Below are 23,371 nucleotides of genomic sequence, written 5' to 3'. Positions count from 1 at the left end.
GAGAGGGAAGGACAGGCAGGCCTGGGGATTTGCACAAAGGTCATGAGTCTGTACACTGAGTCACAAAGAGTTTAGTGGTTTCTATGCTTTGTTTGGGGTTCATTTCAATTGTTATTTATGTATACGTGTTTATGTCTGCTTGTCTGGATGTGCATTCAATGCCCATGGAGGCCAGAAGATAGCATTTGAGCTCCAGAACTGGAGGTAGAGGTGTTTGTGAACCACTATGTGGGTGCTGGGAACTCAATATGGGTCCTCTGCACAGGTAGCAAGAGCTCTGAACCACTGAGCCTCTTTCCAGCCTCCCACCTTTATTTTGTATTTTTTTAAACAAATAGTAGAATAACAACCAGGCAGCCATATGGGAAACACTAAACCTTAACCTCCATATATTAGTCAGCTTCTTGGTGTGACAAAGTCCCAAAGATAATTAAAGAAAGAAATCACAGTATCAGGAGTTTCAGCTGCTGGCTGCCTGGCCCATTGCTTGGACTCATTCTTTCTTCTTCTTCTGTCTCTCTGTTAGTTATTTAGCAGCGCTCTTACCCTGCAAGGAAATGTCATGAAACACGACGGAATCCACTAACAAGAGTTTTATTAAGATAAAGGAGAGACAGATGTGCTCAGGCCTGTGAAAAGACACGTGAATAAAGAGTTGGAAACATGGCGCCGGCTTAGAAAGGCTGGGCTGCGCCTGCACACAGGCCCATGTGGCTATTCCACACATGCACGTAGAGCACACAGTTGCGCTACGCACTTTACGCAACCACGCAAAGTCCTGGTCACTCAAGATGTTTTGACCTGGAAATGGCTAGGCGTAAATGACTAGGTCCAATGGACATGCGAAAACATGCCCAACCATGGAGGCGTGTTGTGAATCCCTATCACTCTTTCCTATCTTCCTTTCCTTCATCTCTCTATTATAATAAACTCTCCCCATGGATGCAGTGTCTAGGTTATGAATTACTGGCCACTGTCGTCATGCCACATGGTGTGCATCTGCTCAGCCCACAGCTGCATCTGCCCAGCATGTTTCTGCACATGAGGGATACCCTCTGGGGTCCTTCTGTCTCCTCCCACCCCCACGCACAGTAATTCATAACACTGGCACGCAATGTCACCAGGCAATTCCACTGCTTTCTCGTGCCCGCTGGCAGTCTGAGGAACTCTGGAATCCTGTACCACCCGCCATTTTTCAGGCTGAGGCACTGTTGGGGACTCTTCACCCAGGAAGAGTAATAGTAAGATTCCTCCCTTCCCTTCTGCCATTTCCCACAAGTGAGGACTTGTCTCATTTTGCTGTTACCACATGTCTTTCAGGCTCTAAGTCCCTCGGCCCCCATCCCCATGCAAGGGCATATGGAGATGACTTGTGCCCACTTAATTCCACAGCCCACAGCCTTTGTTACAACTGTCCATTGGCTATCTGTGCCATTCATTAGTCCTCACTGACTCTCTGGGACGCCGGAAGTCAGATCAGATCTGTCTCATTTCACTTGCTGGTACCACGTGTCTTTTGGGCTCAGAGCCCTTTGGCCCCCACCCCTATGGGACGGCATATGGAGACGGCCCGTGCCCTCTCAATTACATGGCCCATAGCCTTTGTGATGACAGTCACTGGCTATCTTGTGCCTTTATTGTTGGCCCTTGCTGACCTTCTGAGACGCCAGGAATCAGTCCACTAGGCTTTAAACCTCCTGTGGACAAATGTGCCAATGGCCCCCGCCCCCACCGGTGCCACGACCCACGGCTGGGGTTTGTTCCCTGCAGCTGCTCTCTCCTGGCGGCCGCACTGGTGCTTCTCTGTCTTTCTTTCATAAAATCTATTTCTGTGCGAATGGAAATGTATGATTGATATGACCATCTATATTTCTTTCTGACTGACTTTTTTTTTTTTTTTTGGTTTTTGGTTTTTTCGAGACAGGGTTTCTCTGTGTAGCTTTGCGCCTTTCCTGGGACTAACTTGGTAGCCCAGGTTGGCCTCGAACTCACAGAGATCCGCCTGGCTCTGCCTCCCAAGTGCTGGGATTAAAGGCGTGCGCCACCACCGCCCGGCCTGACTGACTTTTAAATGCTTCAATTTATTTGTTCCTTATCTGCTCAGTTTATTTTGGAAAAAAAATTCACATGAACACATGGTCAGATGCCATATTTGATAGGGGCAATCATATGATCAGGCCGCACCATCTTAAATAAGGGCAATCACCTGATAAAGGTGTCATCTTAAGTAAGGGCAATCATGTGGTCTAGCCTCCATCTTGGCTAAGGTAAAAACAGGCAGACCATATGATCTCACGGTCATCTTTAGTAAGGGCAACATGGGCATAGCACCCAGCCCTCAGGCCATCTGTATGGAGGGAGGTTAGGGAATCACCTCCCACTGTACATTGTTTCACCATTTGTTTTATAAGCCGAGGAAAAGCCCTCCACCTTGACCTGGCATTCCCCAGCTGCCCCTCTCAGGCTCCAGCGGTCTGGGTGGGGCAGAGTTCCAGTCAAGGTGTGCTGTTCATTTCTCCGCAGCCATTGTGTGGGCAGGACCCAGAAATGTATGCACTACTCTCCAGGGCATACACAGAACCACACGTAGGCCGTATCATTATATTAATATTTAAAAATTTCAGATCTTAACATTAATCAATTCTGATACACTTTGGGTCACAAGCTCAGGATTTTAAATTTTCCTTGGCTACTCATTACCTGCTTTTCCCATGATTTGGATTTTAGTACTGATTGGTAATACTAATTTATCTAAAACTTTTATTTTTTTCCTCACTTGTCTATTCTTAAGGATGGTATTTTTTCTCTCTCTTTGTCTTGGGACTCCTGCTCTTCCCAATTATTAAGACCAAAAGGCTCCAAATAAATTCATACATTTTAACTCCCATCTCTAGTCTATTTTCAGCAGGTTGGCAGAAACACTGAAGCAGCCGTTGTGGACCACAACCTGCAGCACTTTCCCTGCTACGGATGTCAGCAGAGATTCTTGTCTGTGTGATGTGTTGTGGACCACAACCTGCAGCACTTTCCCTGCTACGGATGTCAGCAGAGATTCTTGTCTGTGTGATGTGGACCCCAGCCCAGTCAAACGCAATTGCTCCCTTCCTCTATAGCCAGGTCAGATGACCACATGACTGGGTTTCCTCCTTACCTTTAACTAGCCAGAGTCCTGACCATCTGTGACCTGTTTCAGCTTGAAGCAACTATAGAGAATATGTCGTCCTGTGCTCCCTGTTCCAAGGACAGGCTGGAGGGTTATCTTAGGGATGGAAACCCTGGCATAGAGTCCACCAAGAGGGTCCTTTTCCTTTTCTCAGAGTTGAGCTGCAAACCTGACTCACAAACCCCTTTTTCCTGTTTTCATTTGGCCTTGGGATCTTTCCCCGTCACTCTTCTTTTCCTTCTCAAAAGACATCTTAAGAAATAATTATTTCTATGTAAGTCATTCAGGATTATAATCTGACTGTACCCCAAAGTTCAGAATGACAGTTACAGGGCCTTAAAAATGGTAATAAATTCAGATATCACTGCCAACAGCTTAAAGAAGTCTCTCCTTACTCAAAGTCTATTCAGGCTTAAGAATGTGAACCTCCCTGTCCTTGCTAACTTCATTAAACTGTAACTAACTGGGAAACCTATATATTCAGATTTAAGTCATATATATGCTCTCAAAGTTATAAATACATCTAACAGGTTTTGTTCCCCCAGTCCTCAAAAATCTGTAGAAAGCTGAGAATATGGCATTTAATTTTATGATAAAGATACATATCAGCTCCTGGTAGCATCCTGTATCCCCTCTAAGAAGACAGAGCCACCCAGAAGCTTATGGCAAGGCTGGCCACACAGCAAAAAAATTGAGATCCTGTCCAGATTGTGAATAAGTGGAAAAATGGAGGACCGATTGCCCCATGCTGTAAAGTCAAGGTGGGTCAGTCTCCCCAAATTTCTACTCCACAGAAAAAACCTATCCGATCTTCTAGGCCTATCGATTGAATAAGTGCTGCCTTTGGGGCTTCTGTTCCCCACGACCACAGAGAGACTTGGGATTGCTGCCTAGGTAGCTGGAAAGCTGTCTCACTTCTTAAATTTATCCTTCTCAGATCTGATGGTGTTTGATGACTAGGGTATCAGTTTAACAGCCCCAATCCCAATCCTCTCTGGTTACAGACAGCTATGCCTCATTCACAGACTTCACGGTATAGGATAGACCAGTTTCAGATATAACTTCAGAGGTTCAAAGTTTTAATATTGATAAATGTAGCTTTGAAGAGTTCTTAAATGGATGTTTAACCCTTTTGTCATGATGTAAATCCATTCCAGCTGTCTTACAGATACCTACAAGATCCTAAAATGTTTTGCTACTGCGTCAAGACTGATGAAAACTAACAATCTCCAGAGCCCATGTTGACCCCACCTATTTTTCAAGCATATTGTGCAGATTCACTGTTCCTGCCTCACCTCCACAGAAACAGCAGATGCCATGGCTTCCATGCCCCTGATTTGGTGTGCCATTTCCCCCCAAGCTCCTGGAACACCACTGCTGCAACCTGCCTCCTCAGACCTGCCTCCTCAGCTCCTCAAGGAACGTTCCTGCCGTGCATGACTTCTGATTCCCGACTCCCCACTTTGCCCCTTGTCAGCTTGAAGTAGCCTGGGGAATTCAGTGCCCTTGTTTCCCCACTTGCTCATATAATTCACCTTTTTATAATAATCATTCTAAAGAAAAAATCCTCCCCTTCCTCTTTCTCTTTATCCAGCTTTTCCTCCCACGAGGTTCTCTCTCTCTCTCCCCTATCATCTCTTTCCTTCATCTCTCTATTATAATAAACTCCACACGGATGCAGCATCTGGGTTGTGAAGTACTGGCTGCCATGGCTGCTGCTGCCACCACCCAGCCCACCACTGCATCCATCTGACCAGCATGTTTCCCTGAACTCTCAGGATACCCTCGGGAGTTCCCCTGCACAATAATTCATAACAGTGAGAACAAAATTTCAAAATATGAGCTCTTGGAAGGCATTTCAGAACACCAAAATTTCATGACATAATTAAAATTCATTTGAAATGGATTACAACCCAAGTAGAAAAGCAAAAAACACTAACCCCCCTCAAACAAAATGTGAACAAAATTATTAGGGTAAGCAAACATTTTTAAGGAAAAAAAAATCTGCTGTGTGTGTATGGAGGGTGGGTGGGCAAAAACAGCTTGACCACACAACTGCCATGACAGGCTTAGAGGCCCAGACACAGCTTCTGTGACAGGCTTACTTCCTGGGTCAAGGAGAAGCCATGTAGGGAGGGCCTGCATCTAAGGAGAAATACCTGACATTCCAAACATTCCCTGTATCCCTAGACAAATGTCAGCCAATCAGGGTCCTGAACCCTGGAAATCACATTACCCCAACCTCTGCTATAATAAAAGCCTGCCTGGGCTCGGGGCTCTCTGTTCTCACTGCTGCATCAGAGAGTCCAAGCTCCCAGTATGAAATAAAGGCTCTTTGCTTTTACATATGGGATTCAGTCTCCATGGTGGTCTTTTGGGGGTTCCCACAATCTGGGCATAACGCTACTAACTATAACAGAAAAAAAAAAGCCATAAGCAGATCATCACAGTGATAACACACTGGGACCAAGACAACTGATACAAAAAAGGGTTTGTTTATTTATGGGTCCAGAGGAATCAGAGTAGACCACCGTTGTAGTAGTAAGAGGTTCAGGAGCTGGGCAGCAATACTGAGAGGCCAGGATCAGAGCTGCTCCTGGTGGTATCTTCTTTGTCCCAGCTGCCAAGTACCTTCTGCCTCCCTCTAGATCTGAGGTAGACACTCACACTGCTGGGCGCTCACACATGGGGAAGCATGGCAGCAGGCAGGCATAGTGGCTGGAGTAGCAAGCCGAGAGCACACATCCTAAAGCTCAGAAGAAGCAGAGAGCAAACTGGGAAGGGTGCAAGTCTTTGACACCACAAAGCCTCCCAAAATGTCACACTTCCTCCAGCAAGGCCACATCTTCTAACCTCCCCTGACAGCAATATCAACTGAGTACTAAGCACTCAAATGGCAGAGCCTATGAGGAGCATTGTCATTCAAACTACCATAATCACCAAAACTAAAAAATATCTGCTCATTAACAGATATCATTAAATAGCCAGGTTATGGTGGTGCACTTTTAATCCCAACACTCGGGAGGCAGAGGCAGACAGATCTCGCAGTTTGAGGCCAGCCTGCTCTACAGAGTGAGTTCCAGGACAGCCAGGGCAACAGAGAAACCCTGTCTCAAAAAGACAAAAAGAAAAAAGAGCACGAAAAAAATGAATAAGGAAACCAACCCTCAAATATAAGTATTTAGCACACATTTCTGATCCAAAATACTTGGAATCAACAAAAAGAAACAGCAAACACAATTTTCAAGGGGGCATGATGGATACCTGAATAGCCAATAAGTATATTAAGAAGGTAGCCAAGGGCTGGAGGTACAGCCAAACACAGAGCTGACTAGATTCCTACTACTGCAAAAACAAGACATAATCCTGAGAGAGATGAAAATTAGAAACATGATAGGATGCTGATTCATATACTCTAGAATAGCGAAAACACAAACTGACAGCATTAAATGTTGGCAGGTATGTGAAGCACTGGAAGTTACACCTACTGGTGGACTATAAAATGGTATAGTCACTTTAGAGACGGCTTTTGTTTCTACAAAGCTTAAAGCTTCACAAACACATAACTGTCACACACCTCTATTCCATAATCCCACTCCTATGCATTTACTCAAGAGGAATGAGAACATGCTGTCACATACATATTCACAGCAAATAGCCCCAAACTAGAAACCATCCAAATGTCAACCAAAATAATAAAGGCTGTACAGTCACGCGATAGAATAGTATTCAACAATATACATTTTTAAAAACTCAATATACATAAGAGAAAATCACAGAAATAAGGTTTGTCTTTTGTTTTTCTAAATTAAAGGCAAGCACAATACTACATGATTCCATTTTCAAAGATAAACCAAACAGGGTAAATTTTTCTATGAATATCTCTACCTATTTATTTTGTAGTGCTAGGGAATGAACTCAGGGCCTTAGGCATTCTAGGTCAAGGCTCTACTGCCTGAGCCACACATGCAGCAGTATCACTATCTACCTGGGATCTAGAAGGAGGCAGAAGGTACTTGGCACTTCAGGAAAGGAAGAGGCCAGATGCCACCAGGAGCAGCTCTGATCCTGGCCTCTCACTGTATTTCATGCCAGATCCTGAACCTCCAATTCCTTACTCCTAAAATGGAAATAGAATATATCTGTTTGCCTTGATGGTGTTATTGGAGAGTTAATGAAAAAAAATCTGGGGTCTATATAACCTCTCAAGTGTAAGGAACTGGAACACTCATAAGCCAGTGCAAAAAATATAGCACCGAAGAGGTCTGTGAATTCAAGGGAAACCAAGATTGTTTCAAATAAGAAAGAAAGAAAGAGAGAGAAAGAGAAGGAAAAAAGAAATAAAAATTAAAAAAATAAAAAAAAAAAAACAAGAAGAAAAGGAAGACACAACTAATAAAAAATTAAGCAGTAATCAGTTACTTATAACATTATGTGAAAAGCTATTTTCCTCCTAAGTCATCAAGGAGGAACCGAGAGAACCACTGCTGGGACAGCTCGAGCCCTGAGCCCAGCCAGGTGCTCACCTGTTGGTGTGGGAACGGGGGCCTGGCATGTTGGGCTGCTTTCTGTCCACCTCCTTCCAGCTGTCTTCTGTCCACTTCCTCTTGACCTGCTTGTCTTCTCGCTTTCTTCCCACATACTCAGCATAGGTCTGGATCCGATAACTTTCAGCATACTTGCTGGTGTTAACAGCTACAAGGAAGAGAAAGAAGTCCTTAGAAAGGATGAAGACAGCACTTACGGACGGCATCCCAGCCCAGGAGCTGCTGGATCTCCTCACATGGTGACAAGTCACTGTTCCTCAACCTCCCCAGTGTGAAGGAAAGTGTACACCCATACACAATGAGAAACAAGGTCACAGAGGTCAATGGTTTGCCTACAGGTTCCTCTACCAAGACTCAGAATCAGGTTACCCAAATGCCAGGGCATTTGCCTACCCTACCCCCTTCTTTATTTTGATTTTTGGCTTTTTGAGATAAGGTTTCTCTGTGTAGCTCTGGCTGTCCTGGAACTCGCTCTGTAGAGTAGGCTGGCCTCAAACTGAGAGATCTACCTGCCTCTGCCTCCCCAGTGCTGGGATTAAAGGTGTGCCCCTCTTGGGAGAACACATTTCTCTGGGATCGGTCATGTTACTGAACTCAACCGCTACTTTTAAAGACTTTCCAGTTGCCCACATTAAACATCTGGCCAAACCCTGCAGGTGCAAGCTGTGCAGGGGTGGGGGTGGGGGTGGGGGTGGGGGGGTGGTGCTGTAAGTTTTTTTTTTTTTTTTGATTTTTTGTTTCTCGGTTTGCAATGTTGAGCACAGAACCCAGAGTCTGGAGCACACACAGCAAGTACTCTTCCACAGAGCTCTGCTCTGGTTACTGGTGTTCTAAGCCCATGTGCTCCTTCGAGGCCAGTGGATGGAACAGGTAGCGTTAAGAAAGTAAGGATGATGGGAGGCTTGTCCTGGGGGAATGGCTCCATCACAATGGTTGTTGGCTCATGAAGTTTAGGCATGTGTTTTCCTTGCTGTGAGAGTCCAGCTCCCACCTTTACAAGGGTTCTGAGGAGGAGGAGAGAGGAATAAGAGAATATCAGACAGAAAGATAGATCTAGATGATAAGAACAAAGAGAAACACAAGATAGCTTTGGGAGGGCCTGGGTCAATAGCCAACAGCCTCGTCTTTTATTCAAAAGGGTGTTTTTTGTTGTTTGTTTGTTTGGTTTTTTTTTTTTTTTTTTGTTTTTTGTTTTTTGTTTTTTTTTTTTTTTTTTTGGTTTTTTGAGACAGGGTTTCTCTGTGTAGCTTTGGAGCCTTTCCTGGAACTCACTCTGTAGCCCAGGCAGGCCTCAAACTCACAGAGATCCGCCTGGCTCTGCCTCCTGGGTGCTGGGGTTAAAGGCGTGTACCACCACAGCCCGGCTCAAAATATGCCTAGGGGAGGGGCAAAAGATCTCCCCCTTGCAAGATCAAACCACACCGTACAGCCGAGTGTAGACCCTTCCAAACACCTGGTAAACATACCCATGGCCAAATCATCTCCTTATGTATCCCTGCTGGGTAAAGCAAACTCAGATTCTCTGACCCTGAGTAAGTACTCACTAGGAAGCCTCTGTAGGCTCCACAGGTCCCCCTTCTTAATAATATAAGGGCTTCCCAGACCCCTCAGATGGACTGTGCCTGTCTTAGGTTGTCGTCTTCACTAGCCTTACCCATCTTTGAGACTGTGTCTTAGATTGACAGCTAGCAAGAAGGACTTCCTGTCTCTGACTACCAGCCTCTGGCGGGAAGGGTACAGAGCTTAATTCTATGCAGCTCTGAAGCCGCTTTTCCACTAAGAGCTTGCAAATAGCTGGAATAATTATAGCAATACTCCTGCCCCTTATGGCTGCTATGCCTCCCAATAAAGGAGTAGAGGCCTGTAATCCCAGTACTCAGGAGGCAGAGGTAGAGGCAGGTGGATCTTTGTGAGTTCGAGGCCAGCCTGGTCTAGAGAACGAGATCCAGGAAAGGCGCCAAAGCTACACAGAGAAACCCTGTCTCAAAGAAAAAAAAACCAAAAGAAATAAAAAAAGAAAGGAAGGAAGGAAGGGAGGGAGGGAGGGAGGGAGGGAGGGAGGGAGGGAGGGAGGGAGGGAGAGAGAGAGAGAGAGAGAGAGAGAGAGAAAGAAAGAAAGAAAGAAAGAAAGAAAGAAAGAAAGAAAGAAAGAAAGAAAGAAAGAAAGAAAGAAAGAAAGAGAAAGAAATACTTATTTGTGCCGGGCAGTGGTGGCACACGCCTTTAATCCCAGCACTTGGGAGGCAGAGCCAGGTGGATCTCTGTAAGTTCAAGGCCAGCCTGGTGTACAAAATGAGTTCCAGGAAAGGCACAAAGCTACAAAGAGAAACCTTGTCTTGAAAAACCAAAAAGAGAAAAAGAGAAAGAAAGAAAGAAAGGAAGGAAGGAAGGAAGGAAGGAAGGAAGGAAGGAAGGAAGGAAGGAAGGAAGAAAGAAAGAAAGAAAGAAAGAAAGAAAGAAAGAAAGAAAGAAAGAAAGAAAGAAAGAAAGAAAGAAAGAAAGAAAATCATGAGTCAATTTGGGACTGGGGAGATGGCTCAGAGGTTAAGAGCACTGACTGCTCTTCCAGAGGTCCTGAGTTCAATTCCCAGCACCAACATGGTGGCTCACAACCACTTATAATGAGATCTGTTGCCATCTTCTGGCCTGCAGGGACACATGCAAGCGGAACACTGTATACATAATAAATAAATAAATCTTAAAAAAAAAAAAGGAGTAGAGGATGTTAAAGATGGAATGGCTTTTTGAATGGGTCTAAGATGTCTATAGTGGTCTTAGCTGCACCAAGCCCATTTTTAAAATCAATAAACTCTTGATGCAACCACATCAAATAAATGAATAAACTCCTAATGCAACTGCATCAAATCTAAAGATGCGGAATTGCATTAACATTAACAAGTTAATGTCATAATTCTAGCATGAATATTACTATAAACAATTACAATTCTTACAAACTTACATCCAAAAGCAAACTCTCAATAGAACTATTTACACTTTACAAACTTTAGCAAACATCCAAAAGCAATTTCTTAATAGAACTATACAAAACATAGTGTACATTAACACAAGTTAACATTAATGCACTCAAGAGACAGGAAAATATTTTTTTAGAAACATTAAAGAGACTGAGGAATATTAATTCCCTGTTTTCTTTAAAATTTTTTAAGCTTCATTTTGAGCCTGGGTAGAAAAAAATAAATTTCTCTATTCGTACACCAAACAATTCCACTTTTTACACAAACAGTTACATTTCTACACAAACAGTTCGGAAGTCACCAGTTAATAAAGCATATATGTGTATATAAAACAGTTCCACAAAAACAGTTCATAAGTCATCACAGTTAAATAAAATTGTAGGTGAGATCAACAGTGTCCCATTTCTGAGGTTTGCAAAAGTTCAAAAAGTCAGTTCTGGTAACACTCTTAAAGTTCCACTGAAAGCTTTCTGATTAGGGCCTGGCTCATCACCTGCCCTAAAGTCTTTGCATAACTGTCCAAGTTGTAATGACTCTGAAGCAAATAGCTCCAAATATAAGGAGTCCCATTACCAAAACTTTTTGCAGTTCCCCTTGCCTGCAACCCAGTTCAAATCAGCATCTTTAAAGCCTCACTCTCAGCTACAGAGGCACTTTCAGCTAGCCTTCACCTAGGCCATTTGCTCAGGGCAAAAGCTGCTAGCTGGCTGGGGAAGACTTCTTCATACAGCCAGCATGAACCAACAGTAAACTATGCAGCTTTTGCTGCTGGCTCTGTTAAGCTTCCACAGTCCCATTCTGTCTGTGCCTCCTGTAACACACCAGTCTGCCCAGGACCCCAGTGTCCTGAGTCCCTGAGGGCTTGCTTGAGCTTCGTAACATGGCTGAATGCCACACCATTGCTATGAGCTATGGCTCTCAACATTGGGTCTGGTAGGAAACCCAACCTTGGTCAGTAGGGGCAGCTGCACCCCAGCTCCATTACCTGCTTTGCTGTGGATCCTCTGCATGCTACCCTACTTGCATGGTCAAATGCCGCCCCCAGGGTGGCCACATGGCTCTAGCCACACCCTGTCTCTGGGAACTAAGACTGCTCTTGGCGTCCAGTGCTTCCACACCATTCAGCCTGGAGTGCTGCTGCCTCACCTCAGCAGTTCCCATGTCTGCCTTTCCACATAGGAGCATGTCTCAGGTACTCGTCCAGCTGCTATCTCTGCTCCAGTTGCCAATGCCACTTCTCCACCTGGGACAGCAGCCTAGTCTCTGCAGGGCTTCCGCTGCTCACTGCTACTGCCTCTCTTGCGGTGTTTTCACTGGGCTCTGGCCACCAGGGACTCCAGCCATTGGGGTCCAAAGTCTCCACTGCACTCCAAGCTGCTGCTGCTGCCTGCCATTCACCTCTCTTGTGGTGTGGTGTCTTGGCTTGTCAAGGTAGAGCACAGCCTGAAGCCATGTCCTTTGGCTGGCTGACATTTCCCTCACCATGGCTCTGCCATGACAGAAAGCATCTAGAACCCCTTGGCCTGTGCTGGCTCTTGGCCTCTGCCACCTCTGTGGTGATGCCCCAAAGGTTTTAGCCACTGATGCCTGGCTTTCTGAAGCAAGCGGTCTCTGAAGTGTTTTTTGTTGTTGTTGTTGTTCTCAGACTGCCAGGTTTGCAGTATCCACTGAGTTCTGGACACTGATTTCTGCATCCCAGGTCCCATCTGTGCTTGGGGATTAAAAACTACTCTATCCTAAGTCTTCACAATATCCTGACACCTAAAGCCTATTCTACCCTAATACACCTAAGCCTACATTTTTCAAACTAAACTTCACAAAACTTTTATGACTTACTTTAACAGAGAGAGAGAGACATAAACATAAACACAGAGAGATACTTGCTGCAACCTAACTTTTAACTACTTGCTTTATATTTACAATTTTACTCCTGAAGAATGGCATATCACCACCTCAACTTAATTCATTATCGGGCATGCCCCCTTAACCCTCAGTGCTCCTTCTCTTCTATCCACTGCACCTAAGCCCCATGTTGGGCGCCAACTGTAAGAGTCCAGTTCCTACCTTTAGAAGGCTTCTTAGGTTGAAGAGAGAGGGATAAGAAAATAGAAAGACAGACCTAGATGACGGGAAGACAGAAACACAGGATAGCTTTGAAAGGGCCTGGGTCAATACCCAACAGCGTCATCCTTTATTCAAAAGGGCTTTTTATAATATGCCAAGGAGAGACACAAAAGACCTCACCCTTACAAGATCAAATCACATCATACAGCCAAGTATAGACCTTTCCAAACACCTGGTAAACACGCCTGTGGACAAATCATCTCCTTATACAGCTCTGCTGGGTAAAGCAAGCTTAGATTCTCTGACCCTGAGTGATTTCTCACTAGGAAGCCTCAGTGGGTTGCCACATTTTGCCCTCAGATCTGTAGGGAGATGATAAGAGCCTGGTCATGATGTTGGGGCAGTCTTGGTATCTAAGTAGAGGCACTAGCACCATGATGGCCATGGTTTATACGCCTGGACCTGGCAGAGTTCATAGTAGATACAGCTGGGAGAGATGAGTATGTAGTCTCAGGGAACACAGAATTAGACAACAGGCCAGGCTTGATGGCACAGACTTGTAATCTCCATGTTCAGGAGGCCAAGACAGAGCAGTGACAGCCTAAGACCAGCCTATGCTCCACAGTGAGTTCCAGGATAATTTGTCCTACAGTACAAGTTGCTGTCTGGAAAAAAAAAAAAAAAAAAAAGAAGAAGAAGTAAAAGAGACTCTGGTGTAACCAGGAGCCTTAACTCCAAGGAAAGAAAACCAAAGTGCAAGAGGCAGATGCTATATATGTCCAAGAGTAGACATTTTTAAATCTTAAAATGAACCAGATTTCACTAATCTCCTCAGCACAATTGTTTCATGTCACACCTGAAATATTTAGACATCCAAATATTAAAATAAGAAAGGGGGATGGAGAGGTGTCTGTCAGTGTGGTGGTTTGGAAGAAAATGGCACCCCCAAAGGGGGTGACACTATTAGGAGGTGTGGCCTTGCTGAAGGAAGTGTGTCACTGTGGGTTTGGGCTTTGAGGTCTCTTTTGCTCAAGTTTCCCTCTGCTGTGGAAAATTCTTTATGCTGTGACTAAGCGTTGCTCTGATTGGTTGGTAAATAAAATGCTGACTGGCCAGTAGCCAAGCAGGAAGTATAGGCTGGATAAGCGGACAAGGAGAATTCTGGGAAGAGGAAGGCTGTGTCAGGGGCCACCAGCCAGACACAAAGGAAGCAAGATGACAAGACAGAAATGAGAAAAGGTACCAAATCACGTTGCTAAACATAAATAAGAATTATGAGTTAATTTAAGTGTAAGAGCTAGTCTGTAATAAGCCTGAGCTAATGGTCAAGCGGTTATAATTAATATTAAGCCTCTGTGTGATTATTTTATAAAAGGCTGTGGGAATGTAGGTGAGAGATTTGTCCCAACCACCTGCCAGGAGAGACACAGAAATTTCCAACTACAAATGGCTGCCCAACATTGAGCATGAGCTTCCACCTAAAACCTGAGAAAGCTTTTTTTAAAAAAAGTTATAGAACAGAGCTAAAAACAACTTCCTAGTTGTGTCTCTCAGGCAAGCCATGAGCTACAGTATGTTAAGTTCTCAGTGGTGTGTGGGCTTGACCAGCAGCATGGTGGATTCCCGCCACAGTACACAGAGGAATCTCCAAGCCACGTAATATGCTGCGTGGTGGAATTAGTTTTTGCTAGTGCAAAAAAAAAAAAGTTTTCTGGGTTACACTCTGCTGGATAGAGGCATGGACCCACTGCCTCCCAGAGTCAGCAGCCAAGGCTGCCGCTTCAGTCCTAAAAAATGCAGTTTAGCAGTTTAAAATCTCTCCTGGTCAGAGAAGGATTATAGGTTCACAATAATAAGTCAAATTCAGATGGAATAAGACTTTAAATGGTTTACAGTGTGTGCAAAAATGTATGTAGGTTTGGAAGAGAGAGGAAAGTGAATATAGACAGTTATATAAAGAAATAGCTTCAAAAAATAGTCTTTAAAGAGACAGTAAAAATAATATAAAAAAATAAGCCACACAAAGATGGAAATCACACACAGAGCATGGGTTATATTGTCTTTTGGATTTTTTAACTGCAGGAAGACATTTGATTATAACAACTGCTCAGTTAAACCAATATATGTATTTTAAAGGTATCTTGACTTCAAAATTTGTGTTTAAGTATATGGTGCTTTGGAAAAGAGGTTCTGCTTTTGTTTCCACAGAACATGAGAACCTATGGATTGCTTCCAAGCTAATCTGGTTTGATCAAGAAAGACCCCCTGAGAGGTCTCCAGATGTTCCAACATCCCAATCAGTTTCAAGGCAACTGACCCAGATAATGCAGCCCCACAGACTACTCCAGTCAGGACTGGACCATAATTCTCTATTTTCTCAGGATCTCCATAAGATTGCCAGTGCCTCCATTCAGCAGGAAGTAGTAGGAGAAGCTATGCCCAAATTCCCAAAATATTGTTTATAAATGTTTATTTTTATTTAAAAGGGGTTGGTTATAAATGCAATCTCTTTCTAAAGAAGAAAAGGGAATATAGATATGATAAGATAAATGGGTAGATTATTGAATCTACTTTTAAAAAGCAACTTGTTTGAAATGTTTTACATTGCTATGGATTTTAGTTTATCGATACAAATTTAAAGTTAATTTTGTTATATTGTATATGTATTTCTACTCTTGCTTAAAGTATTTTGTTTGTGCAACTCATTTGAAATTGTAATGTATAATTAAGAAATACAGATTAATAATTAGTCATCTATGATAATCAAACTTAAAATCATGTTAGTTAAGTTTTCTAGGTATACATAGATATATTTCAATTAGATAGGTAATCTTCAAACACTTTGAAGACATACAGAATATGGCATTTAGAATGTTTTAAAAACAGACTTTCTGGACAGTAAGACATGTCTGCTCCTGCCAGCACCGATTTACTTCAAAGAGAGATGGTCATCGAAGACACTCCATATGGAATTTATCTTCTTGGCACAAAATGGCCTGCTGGGCAAAGAACTGCTCTTGTCTGGACTCCCTGACAGTATGTTATAGAAACTAGACATGCAGGACTCACAACAAAATGACCACAAATTTTGCCAAAACAAGGCAAGATCGTCTTTCTGGTTCCTGCTTCGCAGAGGAGACTGCCAGATATTGTACAGGACACAGGAGAAATGACTAAAAAACTCTAGACCTATAGGTTGAAGATGGATGTCCCAACGTTGCAGAGGAACTTTGAGTGTCTGTCTAGGCAGCCAGCTATCTGTCAATCTAGATTTTTGGAAGTTACTTATAATGTACTTCCTATTTACTTAGGTAATATTATATCCTTCTGAGGTCTTTGGTGTAGTTGAAGACTAGATAGTTTTAAATATAATTTTCCTTGGTTATGATAAAAGATAAATTAGATATGAAACTTTAGACTCATAAATATAGGATAGATAGAATATTTTCTTTAATGTTGTCAAATACAAATGTTAGATATAATATAATTCTTGCTTGATAACTGTTCTATTATATGTAATTTTACTATGTTAAAGTTAAAACCTTCCTTCTTGATTGGACAGAAAAGGGGAGATGCCATGGGGTGTTCTGTATGCTATGAATATGTGTTGCCCTGATTGGTTAATCAATAAAATGCTGACTGGCCAGTAGCCAAGCAGGAAGTATAGGCATGATAATTAGATAAGGAGAATTCTGGGAAGAGGAAGGCTAAGTCAGGGGCCACCAGCCAGACACAGAGGAAGCAAGATGACAAGGCAGAACTGAGAAAAGCTACCAAGCTACATGGCTAAACATCGATAAGAATTATGGGTTAATTTAAGTGTATGAGCTAGTCAGTAATAAGCCTGAGCTAATGGTCGAGCAGTTGTAATTAATATAGCCTCTATGTGTTTATTTGGGTCTGAGGACTGGGTGGGACATAGGAGAACTTCCAACTATATCCCTCAGTGTGCCATCTGGTTGACTTCCTGCTGCCTCTGGTCAAGATGCCACCAGCACCACATCTGCCTGCATGCCACCATGCTCCCCACCATAATGATAATGGACTGAATCTACAAAACTGTAAGCTGCCACCTCAAATGTTTTCTTTGTAAGAGCTGGTGTCTCTTCACAGTAATAAAAAAAAAAAGCCTAAGACAGTAAAGTGCCTGCCACATAGGCACAGGGGTGGTAGTGTGTGCCTGTAACTGCAGCGCTGGGTGTGGGCATAGAGACAGGCCAGCCAACTTAGCCAGATCAATGAGTTTCAGGTTCACAAGGGGATGCTGTCTCAAAAGCATAAAGGTGGAGGAAATAATCCTTGTTGATATCCAGCTTCCACATACATGAGTACCTGTGTGCACATGTGGACACATACTAACAAGTACTCCATCCACACTCTATAAGCACACCCACAAAGAAATATTTAATATTAAAAAAGGGGTATTCTCAATTTCTTTAAGACATACAGAAATTTAACTAAAAGGTTTATTGTACTTTTCTATAGTGAAAGAGGAAATACACTAAGGTATTAGGAAATTTTCCTGTTATGCAACATCTCCCAAAGAAGTGGCAGGGATTGTCAGCAAACCATGGGCTCACAACCACAAACTCCAAGTCACAGCAGCCCAGTCTGCAGAGAGCAGTGGTGGAAGTCATCCTTGGTGGGATGAACCAGTACCATCTCCCTGAAATTCCCTCTTTGGTTGCAAGGTCAACTCCACAACACTCGAAATAACCCCTCTCTGAGTGGAATGCGCATTCCTGAGAGTGAGGACTCAGATCAGTATTTCCCACAGCAGCCAAGGCCATGACAGGGCCAGAGGACAGAGAGATGATGTGTTCAGTCATACGTCCACTGATCCCAGTCACTCTGCCCCAGCCCCATAAATGAATGCCTCCAACAGTCCCCTAAGCACACTGGGATCGGGATCACTTGAAAGGGAGAACAAGCGACAGTCTCACTGTGGGCCTCACCCGCGGCTTTGCAGCTCTGGGACCTTAATCCAGAAGCCAAGGTGTCTGGCTCAGAGCCCCGCTTCTGATGGATGAATCAGCAAAATGAATTGGCTGTCACCCAGTACTTCAGTGGCCAGCCTTCCTGTTAGAAGCAGCATGCAGCAGGCTGCCTGGTGACACTAGCCTTCTCCAGATTAGCCAGGGAAATGACTTGAGGCCCCCTTTTGCTCCCATCACTTTGTTAAAGCCGATGGGAGACCTCCTTACGGCAAATGAGGTGGCTCTCACAACACAATCTCGTGCCCAGTCTGTTGTCTCTTCACTCAGCACACAACATATAATCTCTACAACTCCTGGAGGAACAGATGCTCCAGTGGCCACGGATAAAGCTTCCCAGCTGCCTAAGGCCATGCAGAAAGAGACAGATCTGGTATGAAACCAACACATCAGAAATATGTAGACATATTTAAAGTGACATTCTGTCTATTGTGTATTTACAGGCATTAAGTTTACTGAAGTTGACAACCATCATAAAATCCTGTATTAGGAGTTTTAATGAATTCCACAAAAAGTTGAATTTTCCTTTTTATTCATTTTTAATTAACTTTTTTAGTTAGTGTGCTGGATAGTTCTATGTCAACTTGACACAAGCTAAAGTCATCTGAGAGGAGGGAACCTCAGGTGAATAAATGCCTCCATAAGTAGGAAGGCCTGTAAGGTATTTTCCTAATTACTGACTAGTGGGGGGAGGGCCCAGCTCATTGTGGGTGGTGCCACCCTTGGGCTGGTGGTCCTGGGTTCTACAAGAAAACAGGCTGAGCAAGTCATGGGAAGCAGCCAGTAAGCAGCACCCCTTGAGCGCTTCTACATCAGCTCCTGCCTCCAGGTTCCTGCTCTGCTTGAGTGCCTGGGATGCTCCCTTCAATGACAGACTATAGGATGGAAGTGTAAGCCAAATAAACTCTTTTATCACCAATTTGCTTTTGGTCATGGTGTTTCATTGCAGTAACAGAAAACCAAACTAATGCAGTTGGATACAAAATGTCAAGAATTCTTATGAGTTCCTAGTAGATTTTTTAATTTTAGTTAAGAACTTCAGGGCTAGAGAGGTAGCTCAGTAGGTAAAACCCCTGACACATAAGCATGAGGGTCTGAGTTTGAATCCCAGAACCCACTGAAGTGGAGCATCTGCAATCTCAGTGCTTCTCCATCCTCACTGGAGGTGGAAACAGAATCCTCAGAAAGTCACTGCTCAGCTAGCCTGCTGACATAAGCTATAGTGACGAGACCTTGAGCTCCACAGGTGTGCACGCGCACACACACACACACACACACACACACACACACACACACACACACAAAATCATATTGTCTCTCCAACGTAGTGGTGTATATCTCTAATGCTAGCACTTCAGACACAGAGGCAGGAAGATCACTTAAAGTTCAAAGCCAGCCTGGTCTACACAGTGAGTTTCAGGTCAGTCAGGATCGCACAGAAAATAAATAACAATAAAAGCAGAAAAACAACTTTACTGTCAATGCAAAATCTCTCTAGTTGACAAATATCTTGTATTTATATAGATTTCTTCTGAAATTGATCTACAGATTGTCTGCAACTTTAGGAGGGAGGAGCTATTTTAATAAACATTGCAGGAATTGAAAATAAAACAGTCTCCCCCCCCCCCCCCCCCCCCGCCCACACACAAAAAACAAAACAAAACAACAAAATAAACAAACATTTGCCAGGCTGGTTTACACACATGTCATACTCAAAAGAATGAGGCAAGAATGTCATGAGTTTGAGGTCTGGGGGGACTCCTTACTTGCTGGAAAAGCCTGCTCTAAAACTTGTATTTAAAGGAATTAAGCTAGGTTCATGCCTATAACACAGCACTTGGGGAGTCTGACACAAGACAGTAACACAAACTCAAGGCCAGCCTAGGCTACAGCATGAGACCCTGTCTCAAAGCAAAAACAACAACAAACCCAGTGTGGTGAAAAGGCAGAAATAAACAAATACACCAATGTATAGACGTAAGCTAGAAATGAAATTATGAATTTGTAAATGTTGATTTTTTTCTGACAGGACAGCCTAGAAAAAGGAAGAGCTGGGAAACTTCTTTATCCATAGGAAAACTAAAATCAGATTCCTAGTGATATGGAGCCAAAAAATCCACTCCAGATGAATTTTTCAAGATTGTCATAGGCAAACTTCAAAAACTTGAAGAAAAACTGTAAGTGTAAGTCCTTCTGAGCTGCAGTGGGAAGGGATTTATGAGGATACAAAAGCCCTAAAAGATGAGTGGAAGGCGGCAATCTCGTTAACACTAGAACTGCCACCAGAAGACACCAATAGGAGAGTGAACTGGAAACCGGGAGACGACACCAGGAGTGCATCTGGCTAGCAGAAGATTAGTACCAAAATAGAGAAAAATGCCTGCAATTAGTATGAAACACAAGAAAATAGATAACAGACAATAAAGCGTGGACCTTCTTTATGCAGAAGCAACACAGGACGCCAAGGTAAGGCAAATGAGGAGATAATCTGATACAATTTCACACCGCAGAGCAATGAGGCCTCCAGGGGCTACATGCCCCAGAAAACAATCCAGTGTCCTCTTTAAGCTGACAACCCCGCACTCTACAAAGGGCCCCATAGTTCCACTCCTAGCCCACATTATATCAACACATCAGTGTTAAGAGACAACTATAAACATGTGAGCTCGCTCGCTCTCATTCCTGCTCACACACACATGTGCTCCCCTCCTCTGTCTTTCTCTCTGCAAAGTAACAAGGAAGCTTTATTCAAAGCAAAGTGTGCAGGTCAGAAAACACACTGTCAGGTGAGGGGTGACAGCAGGCCACAGGAGTGAGGACACTCAAGGGCCACAAGTTCTCTTTATCATAGCCCAAACCAGGATCAGGGAGAGAGGACACAATCCAAAACCCATCACTGGCCAGTGGATCAATTTCAGGATAGCCACATTACAGAAAATGAGAAAACACATGGACAAAGAACTACATCCATCTTAGTAATATGCTATGGGGTGGGAATGCGAGCTCCGAGTCAATGACTTCTGTTTTACCAGGTTCAAAAGCAAACACAAGTCAGGCATGGTGACACAAGCCTCTAATTCCAGCACTTGGGAGGCAGAAGCAAGATCAGGAGTTCAAAGCCAGGTTCAACTACATACCAAGTTCAAAACCAGACTACATGAGGAGCCTATTATCAGACAGACAGAAGGAACAGAAAACAAAACAAGCAAGAAAATGACCAATATGAACTTAAGATATAGGCTGCCAAAGCAGGAAATCAGGAGGAGGGAAGGAGAAGAAGCAGACACGGCTTCTTGACTACAACCTGATGCTTAGCTGGGAGCTCTGCTTGGCCCCATCCTCCCTCTCTGAACCCTGCCCCTCAGAAAGCCTGCCAAGCAGTGGCCCCTCTGCCCGCCCCCAGCTCTCAAGACCACGCCACAGGGTATGGAAGGTCTGGCCCATAGACCTCCCACGTGATTTCTCTCCTGGTTCCTTTCCCCGAGAGTCACCTGAGAGTTGCTATGCTGGGATTAAACTTGGTCTTGCTGGGCGGTGGTGGCGCATGCCTTTAATCCCAGCACTCGGGAGGCAGAGGCAGGAGGATCTTTGTGAGTCCTGGGCTACAGAGCGAGATCCAGGAAAGGTACAAAGCTACACAGAGAAACCCTATCTCGAAAAACCAAAAACCAAAAACCAAAACAAAAACAAAAAATAAAAAACCTGGTCTTATTAATTCAGTCTGATTTGGCTTATTGCATCGGCAGAGAAGCACTACCAAGTGATTTTTCAAAATACTTATAACTTCATTCTTTGATGGAAAGCTTGTTTCACAGATGTCCATTTCATCTTATGAATGAATGACCTGTTTGCAGTCCACCATGTCTGTCCAATTTGCCATGTTCACCACTTGTTATTTACATCAGAAGGTAACTTTAAGACCAACCAAGTAACTCCTATTTCAATGTCCTCAGTGATATGAAGGCAGCCTCCTGTTCAGCTCATGGGTGTCGGTGTGGGATCACTTCCTTGAGCAGCTCAGAAAGCAAGCAGTCTGCTTCTTACATGCTGCAGTCAGTGCACAGTGGTGTGAGGTGGAAGGTAGGCACATTAGCCCACCGTGAGTTATACACACAAGCCCTGTGTTGTTTTAATAGCTAAATTATGCCAAAGTTCTTAAGGCCCGGGGCCACACCATGCACACAAGAAAAAAATGTTTACTGAATACTTAACCCAAGCTCATAATACCCTGCAGGTGCCATTCCTATTCTACAAAGAAGGACACTGACTCACAAATGCCCACCCCAAGGTGCCAGAGATTACCAGTGTTTAGGGTAAATTCCAAACTGAAGCACATAGGGTTTCTCTGTGTAGGTTTTTTTGGTTCCTGTCTTGGATCTCACTCTGTAGACCAGGCTGGCCTCAAACTCACAGAGATTGACCTGGCTCTGCCTCCCGAGTGCTGGGATTAGAGGAATGTGCCATGGCTGCCTGGCGTATGTTCTTTTCAAGATGCCACATACTTTATAGGAATCCAGATAGAGTTTCTAGGAAGTGACACCCATAAAGTCTGTCCATCCCTCCATGTAAGTTCTTTATAACCATTCTGTATAACTACACCCCATGTGCTAGTCACTCTCCGGAGGGACAAATGCCAACAGTGGCCTATGCCCTTTGCCAATGGGCACCTCTCATTCCCCTGGGGCAGCTGCATGCTGGGCCTTCCACTTACCGCTACCACTGTGGCCTTCTGCCCCACATATGGATGGACAATGCCCAACATTTTGTGTCTGCATACTTAGATATGAACATTGTAGACATAAAAGTTGCCTCATGTTTCATAGAACTTTGACTGGGTTTGAGTTGACAGCAGAATGATACCTGCTCCTACTCAACAGAGAGAAAATGGAAGGCTTTCTGGTGGACTCTGCAGGAGGGCTGACCTTAAACTCCTGAAAGACAAGCATCAGGATGAAGACAAGGCAGAAACAGCTGAGCCTAATGGTTATGGCAAACATTCTCCTGTAGTCTTGGATGCTGTTTCTACCTATCAAGGGACCAGGCAGATCTAAGCACAGCAGGGATCTACAGAAACCCAGGGAAACACAGATGTCCCCAAGGCCTGTGATGGACCTTCTGTGGCCCTCACCCAGCCCCATGGTCTTCTCTCTGTAAAGACTGTAGAGCTTCATTTTGCCTTGGGTTCTAGTTCTCCCTTCTGTGCTCTCATGGTCTGTCTCCCCAACAGGGTCAGGTGCTCTGAGAGGAGCTGGGCCTCCCTGAGCACTTGCCATCTCCCCTGGCACTTCTGTAGGAATTCATTGTGGTTACAAAAAATGACAGGCAAGGACCACAGCTCTAATGCTTGCTAGCAGACACATTTATAAACACAGAACCTTGACTGGAACAAGAGACTCTGGCCTTGGCTCCAACTGCCTTGGCTCCAACTGCGGCTTCCCTTGGGCAATACACCTGGGCCTCACAGTCCTGCTGGGAAAGTGGACCACAGATATCCACAATCAGCATGATCTCAATAAGGTCAACTCACCTGCCTCAGTTACACAGTTTGACTCAAAAGTTGGAACTCCTTCCACTGCTCTTCCTTTCACATCATGAGTGTTTCACCAACAAAGGATCTGTTTGTAAAGT

The 23,371-nt window shown here is 44.0% G+C and overlaps 1 protein-coding gene across 3 annotated transcripts in view; it reads right to left on the bottom strand.

Annotated features, from left to right (window-relative positions):
- Nucleotides 1-23,371, bottom strand: part of Parn (poly(A)-specific ribonuclease) — a 167,485-nt gene that overhangs the window by 33,396 nt on the left and 110,718 nt on the right. For all 3 annotated transcript variants that reach the window (XM_042283507.2, XM_042283508.2, XM_042283509.2), the window contains exon 22: nucleotides 7,690-7,858. In XM_042283507.2, coding sequence (XP_042139441.1) covers nucleotides 7,690-7,858 — 169 coding nt within the window. The remainder of the gene's footprint in view (nucleotides 1-7,689; nucleotides 7,859-23,371) is intronic.

This window comes from Peromyscus maniculatus, chromosome 8, assembly GCF_049852395.1.
Source record: "Peromyscus maniculatus bairdii isolate BWxNUB_F1_BW_parent chromosome 8, HU_Pman_BW_mat_3.1, whole genome shotgun sequence".
In the NCBI taxonomy this organism is placed as follows: domain Eukaryota; kingdom Metazoa; phylum Chordata; class Mammalia; order Rodentia; family Cricetidae; genus Peromyscus; species Peromyscus maniculatus.
Note: the sequence above shows the minus strand (reverse complement) of the source record. Positions and strands in the feature narration are given on the sequence as shown.